Source organism: Rhinolophus sinicus, chromosome 8 (assembly GCF_057876585.1).
Source record: "Rhinolophus sinicus isolate RSI-liver-muscle chromosome 8, RSI-T2T, whole genome shotgun sequence".
Taxonomy (NCBI): Eukaryota; Metazoa; Chordata; class Mammalia; order Chiroptera; family Rhinolophidae; genus Rhinolophus; species Rhinolophus sinicus.
The window spans coordinates 2008368-2026095 of NC_142508.1; the positions used below are offsets into that span (position 1 = coordinate 2008368).

The 17728-nt window shown below is 52.6% G+C and overlaps 1 protein-coding gene across 6 annotated transcripts in view; it reads right to left on the reverse strand.

The window, feature by feature from the left end:
* The window catches only part of DPP6 (dipeptidyl peptidase like 6), a 578081-nt gene that overhangs the window by 30986 nt on the left and 529367 nt on the right, over positions 1 to 17728 (reverse strand). For all 6 annotated transcript variants that reach the window (XM_019742500.3, XM_019742502.3, XM_074315064.2 and 3 more), the window contains exons 11-16: positions 15573 to 15696; positions 13982 to 14020; positions 9688 to 9795; positions 8566 to 8657; positions 7652 to 7699; positions 5996 to 6114 (exon numbers count right to left, since the gene is read on the reverse strand). In XM_019742500.3, the coding sequence (XP_019598059.1) occupies positions 5996 to 6114; positions 7652 to 7699; positions 8566 to 8657; positions 9688 to 9795; positions 13982 to 14020; positions 15573 to 15696 (530 nt within the window). The remainder of the gene's footprint in view (positions 1 to 5995; positions 6115 to 7651; positions 7700 to 8565; positions 8658 to 9687; positions 9796 to 13981; positions 14021 to 15572; positions 15697 to 17728) is intronic.

Below are 17728 nucleotides of genomic sequence, written 5' to 3' on the forward strand. Positions count from 1 at the left end.
CTGACGGTGTCAAAGCACAGAGGCCAGCAGGGTGACCCAGAGGAAGGCTCCGGCCAACGGAGATCTCTTTATTTGCCAGCTCAGGAATTACGCACACGCCTGATCCACGAGGTGCATACACAGAGGTGCTATTAGGCCGCTAATACCCGGGGAGCTGGCCGAGGTGCTGAAACTACTGCAATGATGACACTATTGTCCCCACGCCTGTATGTCCTAGTACATTTTGTGGCTGTCTGATTTCGAAACCTTGTTACTGCTGACCTCAAACCTGGGATTTGGGGGTTTCCCCTCCCATGTCCCACAGCAATGAGTTTGCTTTAATCCAATTTCCTGTGTCCAGGGAACTGGAAAGTGATCACATGTCCCGTGCAGCAGCCTAAGTGACGTCACTCAGCGGGCTCAGAGGTCGGGGGGTTGCTTAACACACTCTCACATGATGGCGAACAATGTCATGTTAACTTTTTACAGTCATGTGTGACTCTTGCTCTAGAAATTACGAGTGACAGGGCACGTGACAGGCACTGATTTTTAATACGAGAAGCCATCCCAATCGTAAAGAAAGAAGGGGCGTCTGTGTGTCCTCAAAATTCACTAGTATATTTGGGCAGTTGATTCATAAAAGCTTTAGGCTTTAGGAACAACCTGCATGTCAGCACCACTTTTATGCCCCACACACGTCAGCCTGGATGAAGTTTCTAGACGTTTAGCATCATTCACAGAATCAGAGTACGAAGGAAGGAGTTGCATTTTCTTTGTTTTGTAAGATTAGGTAAACTACAGGAAAAACGAGGCCACGTGCATTGGCTGTTTCATCTGTCCCTGTGCTTGGCCATGCGAGGAGGATCTGGACTGGGGTCCCTCGCTCCTATTCACGTCTCTTCCAAATACACTTCCCGCAGCTCCTGGTAGTCATGTCTCTCAGACCTGTGATAACACTTCTCATCACCTGCCTCCCTCGTGATTCCAGAAGTTCTGTGATGATTTTCAAGCAAAGCAGTTAAGTTCTAATTTGAGCTCTAATGATATACTTAGGTCTTATCTCTCCAACAACACTTGTATCCACATAGAAAAATGCAGTGTCTTATTAACAGTAAGTGGATAATTGATACTTGCTGATTAACTGAATGGACAAAGAATTCACCAATGGGACGCAGTGTCTTGGGAGATTGTGCAGTTGGTATAGTCAGTCCCAAGGCCATGGCATGTTATCTTGAACGTTTCCAAAGTTGCAAGTCCTGCTTTAGAGGTTAGCCTTGGTTTTCAGTAAGTGCAAAAGACCACTCAGAGCTAAACTTTTTAATGAGGTCTTGTTAAGCTTGATGATTACATCAATGGTCACCAATCAAGCCTGCTAAACAGGAAAGAACTGTCCATTCCTGAGGGGTCGGGCCCATAAAGGTTGCGTAACAGGGATTCTAAAGTCTTCTGAATGATGTCCTCACATAGCACTGAGTGCTCAGCTCCCAGAGAAGAACAATATTCATTTGGATGTACAAATTGTGGTGTGTGAATAAACTGGGCTTTGTATCATTACACTGACCACATTTTAGGTCTTTGGTTTCAGATTGGATCAGATCTGGACACAGGCTGGGGCGCTTTGGCGAGTGGGAAACTAATGAGATGGGGGCGGCTCCTGCTTGCTCTGCCTCCTTGCTGACCGTCCACTCTGCCTCACTGCTGAGCGCCAGCCCATCTGTCTCCCACCCTCTCACGGTCAGTCTGCCACCCAGTGAAAGCAGCCACACCTGGGTGCGGGTCCTGATGGCAGAGACCTCAGTTCTCAGGTCCGTGAGGTGGGGAGGACGCCACCTGCCTGCCGGGTAGTGGGGTGACTAGGAACTGACCCCCTAAGGCTCCTGACACCTGGTGGCCCCAGTGAAGATACAAAAGTCCTTGCTTTTCTTCTGGACTCAGGATATAGAACCAGCAGATCATATCCTTTAAAGGGAGATAGTTCCACTCTCTGCTCTCTCTCAACCTCCGGTTCTTCCGTAGTTCTCTCAATTGTGCCTGTTAAAGCATCTTTCACCACCCCTCCCACCAATAACGTCCTCAGGGCTGCCCCTCACCTCTCTGCCCAAGGACCCCACACGTCTGATCACGGCACTCTTCTGATTAAGACCCTTCTCCATTGTGCAGAGGATAAAGTTCACCTTTACAGACCGAACCTTCTATCGCTCTCCACACAAGCCTGGGGCTCCAGCCACTCTGGATGCCTCATTCTGCGGAGGAGCTGTGCTGGCTTATACCTGTGTCCCTGCCCTTTCCTCCTTCTCTCCTGCTCAAGCTCTGCATGGGCTGCAAAACTCAGTTCAAAGGTCTTCTCTGACTAGTCCCTTCTTTGTCGCATCACAGTCATAATAACAATAAAACTAATTATAGCAACAACAATAGCAATGGTTTACAATTACACCCGGCTGACAATGTGCCAGGCATTGTTCTAAGTGTGTGACATATATCAATTCATTTCATCCTTAAAACAGCCCTATGAAGTAGGTACTACACCCCCATTTAAGAGATGAGTAAATAGAGGCACAGAAGTGTCCATGGCAGTGCCAAAATCGACACCAGGCAGTGTGGCCACAGACGCCGTCCTCTCATCCCCGTGCTCTATGGCCTGTCCACTCTGCTTGCCTATGTGTATTTATTATAGAGCACAGCAAACATGAGCGTCCTTCTTAGCTGCACCATGTGCTAGCTGAGGGGAGGTGGGCAAGTTACTTGAATTAGCTGGTCTCCAGTTTCTTCATCCGTGAAATGGTGATAATACTTTCACTCGCCTTACAGATCTGTTCTGAAGATTAAATGACACACACAAAATGCCTGGAATATGACATGTATCTCATACGCTCTCAATAGGTGTGCCTGTTACTGTTATTTCTATATGATCCTTATCTAGTCAAGGAGTTATTGACATCCATTCACCCACACTCTTGCCTGGGGTTCCTTGGGCAAATGGGCGCATTGATGAGATGGTTGATGGGGGGACGGACCCCATCAAGGAGTGACGGGAGCTCCCATGCAGCAGAATGCTCCTGCGGAAATCCTGCACACAACAAAACCTCGTTCTTAGTCTATGTGCCATTGCAAGAGCAAAACAGATAGGAGCTTTACTAATAAGTATTAACAATGTACATCTTCCTCAGTGGCAGCTGGGAACCCCAGGGAGACAGGACTCTGATGCTATGTTTATGACGTGGGGGGGATGTGTGTCTGCCTGCTCCAGGCAAGGCCGGAGGCATCATCTAGCTGTTTCTGCATCTGGTTTCTACTTGGAAACGGTCGTATGGTCTGTCTCGGTGGTGAGTGCCCAGAGGACAGTGTCTCACTGCCTGTGGGAAGATGTGCCCCCCACCCCCATGCACACTTTCCAGGCTATCTGGGATGGTCCAGGTCCCAGCGCACACTGCTGACCTCCACTTCAGCTAGCCTCGAAGGCCGACCGTTTCTAGGACCTGGAAAGTAAATAAGAACCCTGCATCCACAGACAGGTTCCCTGAGAAACTTTGGTCATTTTAGCCTAATTTTTGCACAGCATGGAAACTTAATAACCATTATTAACAGACCACTATGCAAATCTGTTTCCAGTTCTCAGAAACAAGAGGTGGAATTTCTCCACTAAAGAGAACAGGTGAGAATGACGGAAGCCCCGCCTCAGAGAAACTGAGTCAGACTCACGGGAACAACAGCAACATCATTATCATAGTAACCAACAGCACCACCGCCATCATCGCAATCATCACCATCATCACCATCATCACCATCATCACCATCACCATCACCATCACCACCACCATCATCACCACCACCACCACCATCATCACCATCATCACCATCACCATCATCATCATCATCATCACCATCACCATCACCATCACCACCATCACCATCATCATCATCATCATCATCACCATCATCATCATCACCATCACCATCATCACCACCATCATCATCATCACCATCACCATCATCACCATCATCACCATCATCATCATCACCATCACCATCATCATCACCATCATCATCATCACCATCACCATCATCACCATCATCACCATCATCACCATCACCATCACCATCACCACCACCATCATCATCCATCACCACCATCACCACCACCATCACCACCATCACCACCACCACCACCATCATCACCATCATCACCATCACCATCATCATCATCATCATCACCATCACCATCACCATCACCATCATCACCATCATCACCACCATCATCACCATCACCATCATCACCATCATCACCACCATCATCACCATCACCACCATCACCATCACCACCATCACCACCACCACCACCACCACCATCATCACCATCACCACCCCCTAAACCCCGCTGAACAGTTTGATAAATAATAAATGATTTAATCTTGACCACAACCCTACAGGGGTTTTACTCCCCTGGTTTTGTAGATGAGTGGCCAAGGCCCAGGAGGTCTCTGTCTCTTGCTTCCTCCTTGATGAAGGACCATTTGTCTTCTTTCCTCCCCATTTTCACCAGTTACCAAACACTCCCTTTCCTGAGCCCCTACAGCACGGATGGTCTTTCCCAAACACTCTGCCACATTCTCCAGGTGGTTGCATGTGCTGGTTTCCTTGAGGGTGGGTTCCTGTACCCAGGGACCTGGAGCCCTCCCTCCCCTCACATGGATGAGGACGCTTATCCTAACAGAGGCTCTCGCCACACCAGTGCTGGCTCCCCTCCCCATGCTGGTCCCTGGGCTATAATCACGATGCTGTTAATTTACCAGACTTTGGGTTGCTTGCGGGCAGGGCCTCATTCCCTCTTGTTCATCTTTCCACACCCGGCATTCAGCCCCATGTCTGGCAAATAACGGGGCATCAGAGAACAACTCGAATTGGGTGGTTCAGTCCTCTGCGGCCCCACTGACACCTGCATTCAAGGCGGTGTGATTTATACACTGGAGGACACACCAGACCCTAGCAAGTTACCAGTAGCTCCCGACCCCACAGCAGTCCTGGGAGGACAGATACAGATATGCAGGGCTGCAATGCCCCCTTGTGTCTGGAGCTCTGCGAGGGCTCCAAACACTTAGGTCTGCAGGAGAGAGAGATGCATCGTGGAAAATAATCAGGCAAAATGTTAGTTTCTCCCCGTGCACAGGAGAGAACAGAAGTGGTGTTTACGGACACCTGGGGTATGCAGACGTGGACAGCGCGCTGAGTCCAGTGCTGGCTTGGCCCCTGACTAGCCATGTGCTTTTGGGCAAGACGTGTAAGTGTCTTGCCTTTTCATCTGCCAAACGGCTTTGCTGGTGGGAGGCAGGAAATGGACGGCTGGACTCTTACAGCAGCTTCTATGAGTTTTTGTTAGGTAGTCTCACCGTGTGTGTAACTCCCCGAGGTCAAGGATGAGGCCTAATTCAGATGCATATTGTTGGCTCCCGGCAGCACATGACTGAGAATTCCTCCGGGCTCCCCCAGCCCCTGCACACGTCTTTGCAATGGCACGGACCACGCTAATTCACATTTCTGTTAAGTGACGATCCCCCACCCCCATGAGTCCCTCAAGGCAGGAACTCTAACCCTTGGGTCCCCAGGACCGAGCAGCACACAGCAGCTGCTCCATAACAGAACCGAGACTCTCTTAGACAACCTCAATCCTTCCGTTTGCTTAGGAGGCTGACATTTGAAGTGATGTTACTACCATTGCAGATGGCCTAGGTCCCTCAGTGTGAGGCACTAAGCCCACGCCGCTCCTGGGATCTGAGACGGGAAAGGTAGGCGGACTTTGGGACTGACTGGCACAGCACGCGGGCCCTCTGATGAGCGGTACGCCTGTGCAACGTGCAGGATGCCCTCACTGCAGCAGCCTGTCGGCCAGTGTCATTGGCTGGGCAGGACCCTCGCCTGGCCTGGAACAAAGCCTGCCTCCCCACCTGCAGGTGTGCCCGCCCTTTGGACCTCGGCATGGGTGTGGAGCCGGGTCAGGGCGGGAGCCGTGGCTGGAACGCACCTTCGCACGTGAGCAGGAAGAAGTCCATGCTGTGACTGAAGGAGGCGCTGAAGTAGGTGCAGTTCTCCACCAGGTCGCAGGACAAGCACTGCCGGTTGAAGCTGCCCACGGTGCTGGCACTGCAGGGGCGAAGGTGGCACAGTGTGAACTGGGGCCGGCAGGAAGCCGTCCCGGAGCTCAGGGCCCTGCCCCCTGGGCACTGCCAACTGGCTGAGCTCTCCCCATCCAAGCGGCTCAGGCACCCGACCCTCAGTGCTGGGCTCCTGTCCCTGCACCTGCCGGCTGGGAGGCCCGTGCTCACCTGCCCTGGCTGGCACACCCTCCACCTGGAGGAGCTCTCAGCATGTCTGCTCTATGGAACAGTCTCCTTGCTCATCTACACTTTCACCAGGCCCCGGGCACGTCCCAGATGCGAGGCTAGTGCAGCGCTTCGTGTTATTACCTAGCGCTTTGTGTCCATGGTGAGACGCTGCTTCTCACTCGATGGACCTAGAAGAGCGGGCACCTCAAGACCCCCTGGTTAGGTGCGAGTTCACGTCGGAAAGGCCTAAAGGTGCTTCCAAAAGTGAGAAGATGCCAAGGTATCTTCTCAGGTACCTGGGGAGAGTTCTTGTCTGAGCACTTTGTGTGGGAAGGGTGTACTGCAAGGTCCCAATACGAAACCTGCCTACAAGAGTAAAGCTGTTTCATGGGACAGAGAGAAGCTAGGCAGTGTGACTCGGTCACCTTTGACCAGCTTGGTGACAGGACACACCTGAGTCATCCTGCCAGACATGCAGTGAGGAACAGTCCCCGAGGGGAGCACGTCTGTGGCCCTGTGGAGCTGCCAAGGACCCTCTGCGGCCTTCTACTTTCTGCATGGACCAGTGGGTGGCAGGGGACACAGTCTTCCACCTGTTGGGGGTGGGGGAGCAGCCAGGCCTTGGCTCCATCAGGTCGTAAGTCACCTGCCTCCGGCCCTTAGGTCACCATCAAACCTGGGATCCTGTCCAGTGGCCCATGAGCGTGTGGCTGTAACCAGCTACCACCCTCCCAGTCTGGAAAGCATTGAGGACGTAACAGCTTGCCCCACTTCCCCCTCTGTGAACCCCACTTCAGAACCATAAACTTTAGTCAGAATAGTAACTGTGCAGTCGACAGGATTTATGCTGAAGATGGGCAGACCGTGGAAAAACCCTCGTCTTTCTCCAGGATTCAGAGGTCACCCCTACCCCTTGAGATTACGGAATCTGACTAGCGTCACACGACATGGCAGCCGTGACGGGGAGCCGATGCAGCTGGCGGAGCCGGCCTCCTTGCCCCCACCCAGTGGTCTTCCCAAGCCAGGCTCTCCCTCCGAAAAAACCCAGGTGAGACCACCTCCTCCAAATCAGTATTTGAATAACGGTGAAAAGGAAAGACCATTAGAAGCCCACTGGTTATGAAGAGGAGACAATAACAGGGGCAAAAGTCAATGCAGCAGAAGCAGAAAAATAAAACAATGCTTCAAATCTGGTGGCCTGAGCATGTGTCCTGACTTCTCTCCCGACTCGACAGCCCTGCACGTGTGGTGGGGTGTCGTCGCTGCCTCCCGAGTGGGCTGCAGACAGGCACACTTCTGCCCGCCCGACGCCCTCCTCCAGCAGACAGCCTCCCCGCGCTGCAGGGCGCACATACCTGTAGAGCTGCCGTCTCCTGGGCAGGTCCTCTGTGCTCAGGAAGTAGCTGCAAAGACCAGCAGGGGCACGGGAGTTAGGGGGCTTCCAGGCAGCGTGCATCTCACACGCCAGGCTCCGCACGTGCACCCCCTTCCCAGGGACCCCCATTCAGTGGCTACAGTGAGCATGGGTCCCCTCAGTGTGCGGGCAGCCTGAGCCTCTGTTGGCCTGGGTGCCCCACACTGGCTCACAGGGCTCTGCTGCAGGGGCGAGTGTAGTGGCCCTGGACCCCTGGACTTGGGTGCAGGAGTTTCGTTACAGGTCCCAACCTGGAGGGCAGGGAGCCTGCTCACTACAAGAACAGATGTGAACTCTGGATCAGTAACTCTCACTGACGGATTTCACCGGAGCCCCAGACGTGCAAAGCTGGGCTCTCGTCACAGGATCAGGGAGGACGAATGCCATGGGGACCCGTCCCCCCACCGTCCGAGGAGAATCCAGCTCCCCATTGCTGACTGAATAACCAGGGCTAAATCATTCGACTTCTTTTTGTCTTAGCTCATAGATTTTTGAGGTGGGGAAGGCAATACCCTACGTCGTGGGACCGCTGTGCCACATGACATGACGTGCGTAAGGCACAGTGCCTGGACAGGCAGAGCCGCCATGACCCTCAGAACTGTGACGCGTGCTCCTGGGCCAGCACTACTCAGCCGCTCAGCTCCCCGCCTGGCTTCCCACGGCATCTCCTGGGCCAGCAGGGGCTGTCACACAGGAGCGCATCACACGCCCGTGAAGACACCAGGACCCCGTGACGCTGTCTAAGGGGAAGCCTGGCCCCCGGGCCACGTTCTGCGCTCACAGAGTATAATTTAGCGGCTGGGTTACAGTCAGCGGAGGAAGGGCCCTGGGCCGGCAGGGCCGGCGCTCACTCACATCTTATTCCGCTTCTCATCGTACGACAGAATCTTGGTCACGTCCCAGTCCCCTGAGGTGATGGACTGTATGTTGTCATTGCTGCTGTTGGGCTGGAACACAGACAGGCCATGAGCAGCAGGAAAGCTGGACCCGGCCTGAGCTTTGCTTCTTAGTCCCAGAGCGGCTCAGGTACCAGGAGCGAGAGACGGGTGCCGCCTGCCCGGCCCACTGGGTCCTCTCCTGGGAGGCCAGGCGGGCTCACACCCAGCCCACAGCCCTGTCCCCCACTCTGAATGCCAGTGACGGGGAGAACAGCGCGACCCACGTCTGTGCTGCTTCTCAGCGACGTCCCCCATCGCCATGACTCCCGCCGAGGTCTACGCAGCTTAAGAGAAGGCCCACTTTTCCTTTAAAATTTCTAAACCTGATTAACGGAGGCATTACTATGGGGCATGGGGAGGTAAGAAAGAGAAATATGGGGAAGTGGATGAAATAGGGCAAAGGAACTAGAGAAAGAAGGCAAGGCAGGAAGGAAGGGAAGGGAAGAGGGAATGAGAAGGGACAGCCTGTGGGGAGCAGGAGGGGTGGAAAAGCCGGGGGCCTGAGGGGCTCCTGGGCAGCAGGTGGGGACCGGCTTCCTACTGGAAAGCTTCACAGGCTTCTCAGAAAATGTTGATTACGTGGGTGCACTCAGAGTCTGGGGCTGAATGAAAACATCTAAACACATTGAAATCTTGATGTGCTGCCTGGGAGGGGGCAGTGTGCCCTGGCGCCCGGCCTCAGGGAGTGTGAGGGGACCCCCTGCAGACGGAGAGGAAAGGCTGATGGGCGCAGGACCGTCATGAGACAAGAGTCCTCAGGCTCACGCCCAACAATGGATGCCAGTCTCCTCTGAGACTGTCAGAGCGTCATTTGTATTTCTGGGATGACAGAAAGGGCACAGCGTGACCCGCCACCCCATGAGAACGTCTGCACTGCACGAGCGCCCCGTTCCACCCCACCTTCGGGAACCACCCCTCCAGTTTAAGTACCAGAGCTTCACGTTGGGGACCTCAATGGTGGCAAGTGCACTCAGAGCGCTCACCCACTAGAGCCTGTCGCCAACCCCGCCAACCAGTTTTGGGAAGGAGCAGGATTTACCTGGGACGAGGACACGGCGATGTGGTGGAACTTGCCCTGGCCTCCCTGCGGGATCGCTCTGACAAAGAACAGCTTTCCTCCGTCCCGGGAGAAGGCGGGCTCTTCATTCTGCGGGCGACAGAGACGGGTCAGAGGTCGGTCGTTACGAGGACGACAGAGACCAGTGCTTGGGTCACTCCGCAGACAACAGAGGCCGGTTAGTGCTTGGAAAGGCTTCACTCTATTCCAAAGAGGCTGAGCTGGGATACTATGCACCTGGGGAGCATTTTATGTGTAATTTCTAATCAGAGGTGCACTTGAAAAGAGCGCTATATGGGGCCTCTCCTTTCCTTGGGAATCAGGAGTCAAGCCTTCAGTTTTCTGAGAAGAGGAATCCAGAGGCAATGCCTAACCAGAGGCAGAGAAGAAGGCACCCTTCATTTACAAAGCACCAGTAAAAAGAGGGGACGTGTGTCAGGACAGCAGTGGGCTGTCAGCCCAGGGCAGTGAGACCCCTTTAACTGTGGCCCGTTGAAGCCAGAGCATTTTGCAGAATTCCTCTGGGCGCATTTAGTATCTATCACGAGGAACATAATTCTGAACAACCCAAGCCTGATTTTGCCTAAAAGTGAATTCTACTCTTTCCACGCTGTCTTTGTTCTTTTACTTTATAAAATTCAGCTCACGCTGAATAGCCCACCAAGGAGAGAAGAAGAAGGAACGGAAAACCAGGACACACTGCATACAATCCAGGATGTGGATGAGAGCAGCTGGTCCTCCCAGGAGCCACGTGTGACCACGTGGCTTCTAGCTAGAGGAGCGTTCTACCAAGACGTTCATTCAATGACACGTGTTTGCTTGGACCTACTGTCACTTTTCCCTGGAAACAAAACCAATACCCTCAGTTTCCCTGGGGGATGAATTCCAGGCAGGACTGAAAGCCAGGGGCTGAGGTGCATAACCACGTTTCCGCCAGGCCCCCCAAATGCTTAGCAGCCACTGCTCAGCCCCCCGCCAGCCCTCCATGGGTGGCTGTCGCCTTGATGGGCAAACAGGGATTTTGCTCCAGCATCGTCTCAGCCTCTTGAAGCTCCAGTTTGAAAGTTTCCATCTGTGAATGCCAATTAGTTAGCTACGATCCACATTTTCTGATTCAAGGAGCTCCACGCTGGTTGGGCAGGAGAACGCATGGTAAATAAGCCCCAGCTGGCACAAGGAAACTCGCCTCCTGCCGCCCACGAACGCATGCAAATGCAATGTGCCCAGAGAAATAAAACTAACGTGTGATTAAAATGACATTGAATCTCCAGGAGTATTTGCAATAAAATGAAACCTTTAATCTGCAAATATTTATTTTTTCCATCGAGAGTTGGATGCATGGCATTTAAAAGCAGAGGGAATGGAAGACCCAGCAAGAAATAAGGCTTTTTAAATGTCTGCCAACTGCAGCCCCATATTGCAATAGCCTCAGTTTTCTGGGGAAGGGTTTGCACCTTGGGCAGAGACAAATACTCTGAATAAATGTGATAAACAACTCCTTCTGGCCAGAAGCATTGTTTTTACACCGAGAAGGCCCTGTCCCTGGAATGGCATCACACTGACCCATGGGACTTTCAGTGGGCAGGCAAAGGACAAGCCATTGAGCCTCTCTGAGACGCGGTTTCTCGTGCAGTAAATGGATTTTTAGTGAGAAAGTGCGGTGACACTTGGTGAGGAGAGCGGGACTTTAATCCAGGTTCTGACTCTCGTGGATTTGGGGGGAGGCCTGCCTAGTCCCTGTGGATAAAAGGGAGTCTATCACACACGGTGCTGGTGTCCGAACCTGCGTTCACAGCAGGTCTATGCAGATGGAGACCTTTCCACGGTGACTGTTCCTGAGCCACGTGTTTCCTTCCTGCCAGTTCTGTCCACGGTTCAGATGCGTCATCCTGTCTTAACGTCCCGGCCCAGATTTGAAATCACAAAACCGAAATTCTGGTTAAAGAAAGACTGTCAGGAACTGACCTACAGGACAGACACATCCTTCAAAGGTGATGGGCCTGGCGCAGGGCCACTAGTGGATTTGAGTCACGACTTTGAAGGGCACAGGCAGCAGGGACGGGTGTTCGCGTGCTGGGGGGGCTGCCTCTCTCTCTGGAATATTCCCAGAGGAGAGGGAACTTGGAGGGTCTCCACCATGCGACGCTCATACTCATTTGCCTCTTCTTGTTGGTTCTTGGGAGTCTCCATGGGGACCCATGCTGAGCCCTCGGGACGGAGACAGGAGGAAAGGGAAGGAGATGGGCCTCAGGTGGACGTCGAGGGTTTGTTCTCACCCACCGTGGCCGCAAGCGATCAGAAGCCTCGGTGATCTGAGCCGACTGGGGCTCCACGAGGTTGTTATGACGTCCAGACTCCAGTCTCCTCCACAAACGACACTGTGCCTGGGCCACTGGGGCGGGCGCCTGCAACCCTTTTGTGATGAATGTGCCGGACATGGCTGGTGGTCAGCAGCCTCACTGGCAGCAGACGGTGGGTCCAGCCCCAAAGAAATTCCTAACTCGTCCTCTAGGACCTCCCAGTATCGTGAAGGATGTGGAAAGCGAGATTATTTTTGAAAAAGAATGTCTACGAGTTCCTTCATGAAAAATGTTTTCAAAGGCATGTCATGACGAACTGTTGAAACTGGACTTTCTTGCTGACCACAGGGCTCTGCAGGAAACTGCAGCCAGACACACAAGACCCCACTGTATGACGGCATTTAAGTGAAACCTCCAGAATCGATAAAGTCGCAGAAACCGGAAGCTGTTCGGTGGGTGTCAGGTCGGGGGAAGGGGTGGGCAGTAGCAGCAGTGGATGGCGGTTTCACTGGGGGCGATGGAAATATTTTGGAAGTGGACACAGACGGTTGTCGTGCAGCATCACGAATGTGCTCAGTGCCGGATTTGTTCACTTTTACTAAAACCCACAAAGCCCAGCACGTGCCTGGTACAATCCACAAATATTCGCCTCACAGATGATGGATCTTTTCCTGATCCGTTCATTCCAACTCTCTGGCATTTTGTCTGATATAAGAGGAACGTCATAACATTACTTTAGATATCTGTGCTTATGTCATCAGTCTAGGTGGCAGTCAGGGACTGGTCAGCAGAACCCCGAATCCTGGCATAATCCACTCTGCAGCGAGTGTCGTAGGGTTCCCAAACATGTCCTCATTCTTGGCATTTTCTTAGCTTGGGCTTCACATCCAAACTTGGATGCAGGAAAACAAACGTGGCCACAGTGGGCCATCATCTTTTGGATAAGACTGGCACAGAGCAGAAAAAATATATAGGTTCAAAAACAACAGTGTCCACTTCTGAGGCTACGCCCCCTGCGATGATGGACGGAAAGCTGGGACAGATCACTAATTCCACAGAGAAAAGAAGGGCACGCCAGTCAGAGATGCTAGAATGTTCTTGGAGAGCCAATGCCAATATCTGTATTGTTCAGATTCAATATCTGTTATTGTCCATACACGTAATCCATCATCTCCATGACGAACATGTGCCCTCCCATAATTCTCGAGACTCAGAGCTCCTTCAATTTTCCCCAGAGGATTTTCAGATAATTTCCATCCCATTAGGATAAGGAAGCACCCAAAACTTCCCCACCTGTTCTTTCTAATGTCAGGTGTGGAATGAGAAAAAAATAAATGAAGGAAATTCCAATGTCTAAGGTTTTACTTTTTGTGTAAGTTTAATTTTTTTTTTTTTTTGGTTATAATGAGTCACTGTAGTCTTCTGATTGCTTCCAATCTCTAGAGCCTGTCTGATGGGCATTTCTGGTCTGAGTTAGGGATGGAAAGGCCAGGGCTGGTTCTGAAGTCAGGTCCCCAGCAAGGGTCATGCTGAGCCACAGTGGCGTCCACCCCAAACGAGACAACCATAAACCACGTGGAGAAAACATGAACACCAGCCACATTTTCATTCTCTTTTACCATAGCAGGTCATAGCTAGGCAACTTTTACAGACTCCTCATTTTTAATTCACCCAAAGGATGTCATCTAACTGAGAGCTGAGGTCTCACCAAATCATAGGTTCTCAAGATCTCAACAGCAGTGACTTTCTAACCTCCTTCCATGGAGCCACGCCTCTCCAGTTGTGCCTCAGGGGCCACAGAGGGGAGCGGGGCAAGGGCTGGGCAGCCCCCCACCTTCCACCAGGGCCACGCCACGTCTGGTCTACGTGGGACTGCTGTAGGATTTACTGTAAGAAGCTGGTCTGCTGTGCAGACACTCCACGCCCCCATGTGGGCGATGGTGCTCGGTGTGGTGGAGAAGGTGGGGAATAGTTACCTGTCTGTGGAGCCAGGCTTCACTTTCATCCTCGTGTTTCTGAAAGGGAATAAGAGCATGAGAGAGAGGACTTTTGGCAGGTATTGTGTCTTAGCGACAGTGCAGAAACAATTCGTTTCCTGTGCACAGCAGCTGCCTAAGTACAGACAGTGCCGCGGCCACCCCGGCTCTCTGCTTTGTCTCATACTGTGACTCGGAGCTGGACCCGTGTCCCTGAACAAGAAAAGTGTCACTCTCCCCAGCAACAAGGACAAATCCCTGGCAGGTAGACATCCTTTGGAAGATGTCAATGGTCATCCCTGACCATGTGTGTGCAGGCATATGTGTATGCATGTGTATATGTGGACATGTGTCAACTTTCCAGCTCGCCACTCTGAGTAACCATCCTGGCAGACCAAAACATTAAGAGGGGTTTAAAAAATATGCAAAGTCAATCGCACAGAACGGTGTGGAATGACGCCTAACAGAAGATCAAACAGAACAAAACCAGAAACACCAGTGTAAGGCTGCTCAGCACAACCCGCCATCCCAGGGTCCATGGAGCTGTCCCTGGTGCTGATCTGGCCTCTGCAGACCCAGGGCAGTGGTTGGCAACGGACACTCGTAACATTAGGGCCACAGGCAAGAGAATTATGAGCAATTCCCAGCTTGCCAGCTGTGTGTCCACTCTTTCCCTCCTTCCCCTCATGCATGCCCATCAGAATAACCTGGAATCTGCTCTAAATTACACACAAAACCCAGGTAAGTCACTGACCCATTTGAAGATGACAGTCTCAGCAACGATCCCTGTTCCTTTCCTCAAAACCACACGTAGGCCATGCAGCGAAAGCCGCTTCTCTGAGCTTTCTGAGTCACAAAAAAGCTGCTTTGCAAGCCTCTCTCCTCAGTTGAGAAATAAAAATTTAGGCTCCAAAAAACAAAAAAGTTCCAAAAGACCTGCCTGAATTTATTAATTGACTTTGATTTTGCCCCAACACTAGGAGATGTGCTCTCAGGGGCAGAGAGTGCAGAAGCTCGAGCCTGCGGGGTAGAGGGTGGACTGGCTGTGGCCGGGGGGTCGTGCGCAGCTACAGGCCTTCCTTCAGATTTCCCTTTTTTCTTTGCTCCCTCTGTGCGTTCTTTGCATTTTGTCTTCCCTACGGCTGTCTCCTCTAACCACTCGGTAAGTCAGCCTGACGCCCCTAGGAACACTGCTAGGGGACAGAGCCACCGAAACGGGGCAAGCCAAGGGCTGTCGCCTTGACCCCGGCACCTGGGGCCTCAGGTCAGTGCCTTCCTCTCTCTGAGCGTCAACTGGAAAACGAGGAGGAGGCAGTTCGCACGGAGGACGGGAGATTGCACATCTAGGAGCAGGATGCCCAGCTGGGAGCCTCTGAAAGGACTAGCCCTGAGTTTCGGGGCAGTACTCCAGGCGTCCACCAGGTGGCACCAAAGCAGAGACGCGGACGCCGGTCGCCACCTTCACCACCAGCTGGGCGGCTGGGCGTTGCCACCAGCGAGCAGGACCAAACGGCTCAAAGGCGGCCTTGATGTCCCCACCCCACCTCGGTGCTTCCTGCCATCCCTCCCGTCCCTTGTCCCTTGCCCGTACCTTGGTGCACACCCCCGTGGTGGCGTCGCAGAGGGTGAGAATGGATACGTTCTGCGCCCGGCTCAGCCAGTTGACGGCGACCTTGGTGCTGGTGGCCCACTTCACCATGGTGATGTAGTACTCCCTGGAAACACACGCAGACGCACAGGATGAGCGGCTGGGGGGACCCGCGGAGACCACACGCGCACAGCCCAGCCCTGCACCCCTGCCCACGGCTGGAGCCGCCTGGAGCCGCGTGGCGTGGACACATCCCAGAGGCTGCGAAACAGGGCTTCTCATAACGTGCATTGATAACGAACTCACTCAGTGGGAAACTGAGTCGTTAACACGTGCTGGGAAAAGCAGGAAGGAAATGTGTCCTTCCCGGGCTGTTCCCTCAAGAGCGGTGTGTGATGTGCACGTGGCCCAACAACCAGCTGTCCCACTGCTGTGGTTCTCCTGCCACAGCCCAGGGCTAAGGCACAACCTCGCGTCATGGGAAGCGGCGAAGAGGTCCCACGAGAGGCTGACAGAGCCGGCCCGGCTGTGCCAGGAAGAATGTGCTGCCCTTTTCCCTGTCCTGTAAAGACCAAGCCCCCAGGGTGGACTCTCGCTGACCGGGGAAACTGGGCACCACTCTGGGCAGCAGGCAAAATGATTTGACAGCCTAGATGTCACACGCTTGCTCGGGCATCTGCTGTCACACACTTGTCACACCAGCAGCGTGTCTGGAGCTGCCCTAAACTTAGCACGTGGGGTATGTTATGGGGCTTCCTGGTAATTAGTTCAGTGGCCCAGGACCTCCAAAATTGGGCTCTTTAGAGGGGAACAGCATGTAAGAGGAAAAAAGTAAATGTTGGGAAAGTAAGTACACAAGAATATCCTCAGGTGAATTTGAAGAAAGTTCTAGAGGCCAGCTAACACTCCATCGCCTGCCCCTCCAAGATCTATAATGAGACCTGTTGTCCGGTGTGATTACTTGTGGACCTACGAGACCCTCTGTCACTAAAGACTGCAGGACCCTCACTAGACGACAACTAGGAAGCTGGAAAGGGACCTTACGTGCCGTGTTTCCCCGAAAATAAGACCGAGCTGGACCATCAGCTCTAATGTGTCTTTTGGTGCAAAAATTAATATAAGACCTGGTGTTATATTATATTATACCCGGTATTATATTACACACTATATTATAAGACCCAGTCTAATATTATAGGAAAATGAGACCGGGTCTTATATTAATTTTTGCTCCAAAAGATGCATTAGAGCTGACTGTCCGGCTAGGTCTTATTTTCAGGGAAACACGGTAGTACATTTACTAATGATTTTCATCAGAAAGGCCTAAATAACCAAGTGCTTTGAACCAAGCCTCAGTCAGTCAGGAGATCCAACTGCTGTGTGCCCTAGTTCTCAAGTCTAGCTGTTACCAAAGTTTTAACTAACTTCACATAAGTCTAGAGCATGTGGCAAACAAGACGGTGAAGGCCTCTGGCTCGGGCTGCCAGCTCCCACGTGGCCCGGAGTACAGGCTGGGCAGCTGCTCTCAGCAGTCTTGGTGGATTTACTGAGGACATGGGTGGTGGGTCATTCAGGCAAAACCGCTATGGTTTTCAACCGTCTCGATTTCTGTGATATTTGAAACATGGCCATTTTGGTTCATGCCACCTGCCCAGCCAGCCCGCCGTCCCCGGGGACTCTGGGCCTGTGGGTTTATGGCATCTGCTCTGTCACCTGCCCTCTCGTGGCTCCTACTCTGAAAGGTAACGCGTCCTTTTAGCAATGTTCTCCCTGGACCTGGCTGTGTTGCTGCCTGAAGGCTTGGAGACACATTTGTGATGGTGGGGTTTGATGTGTAGCCAGACAAACACTTCTGTAGCTTTGGTCCTTAAAAACAACTCAAGGTCTGTGCCCAGCCCTTGCTTCACATGCAAGACTTCTTGTTTTAATTACGTCGTGACTGCTCTTTGGGTCCCTGTGGGAGACATACTGAAGGGAGACCGGCAGCCTCAAGGGCCCCGAGGGGGTGGGCACCAGCCAGCTCCCATTTTCTTGCACTGCACACGGGACTGTTAGCTGTAGGTGTTCATGGTGAGGGTACGGTGTGTGAGGCCCCAGTGACATGCACTTACTCTGTCAGCAAACATGTCTCATCTAGATGAGGCCACGGAAGAAAGCGTCAG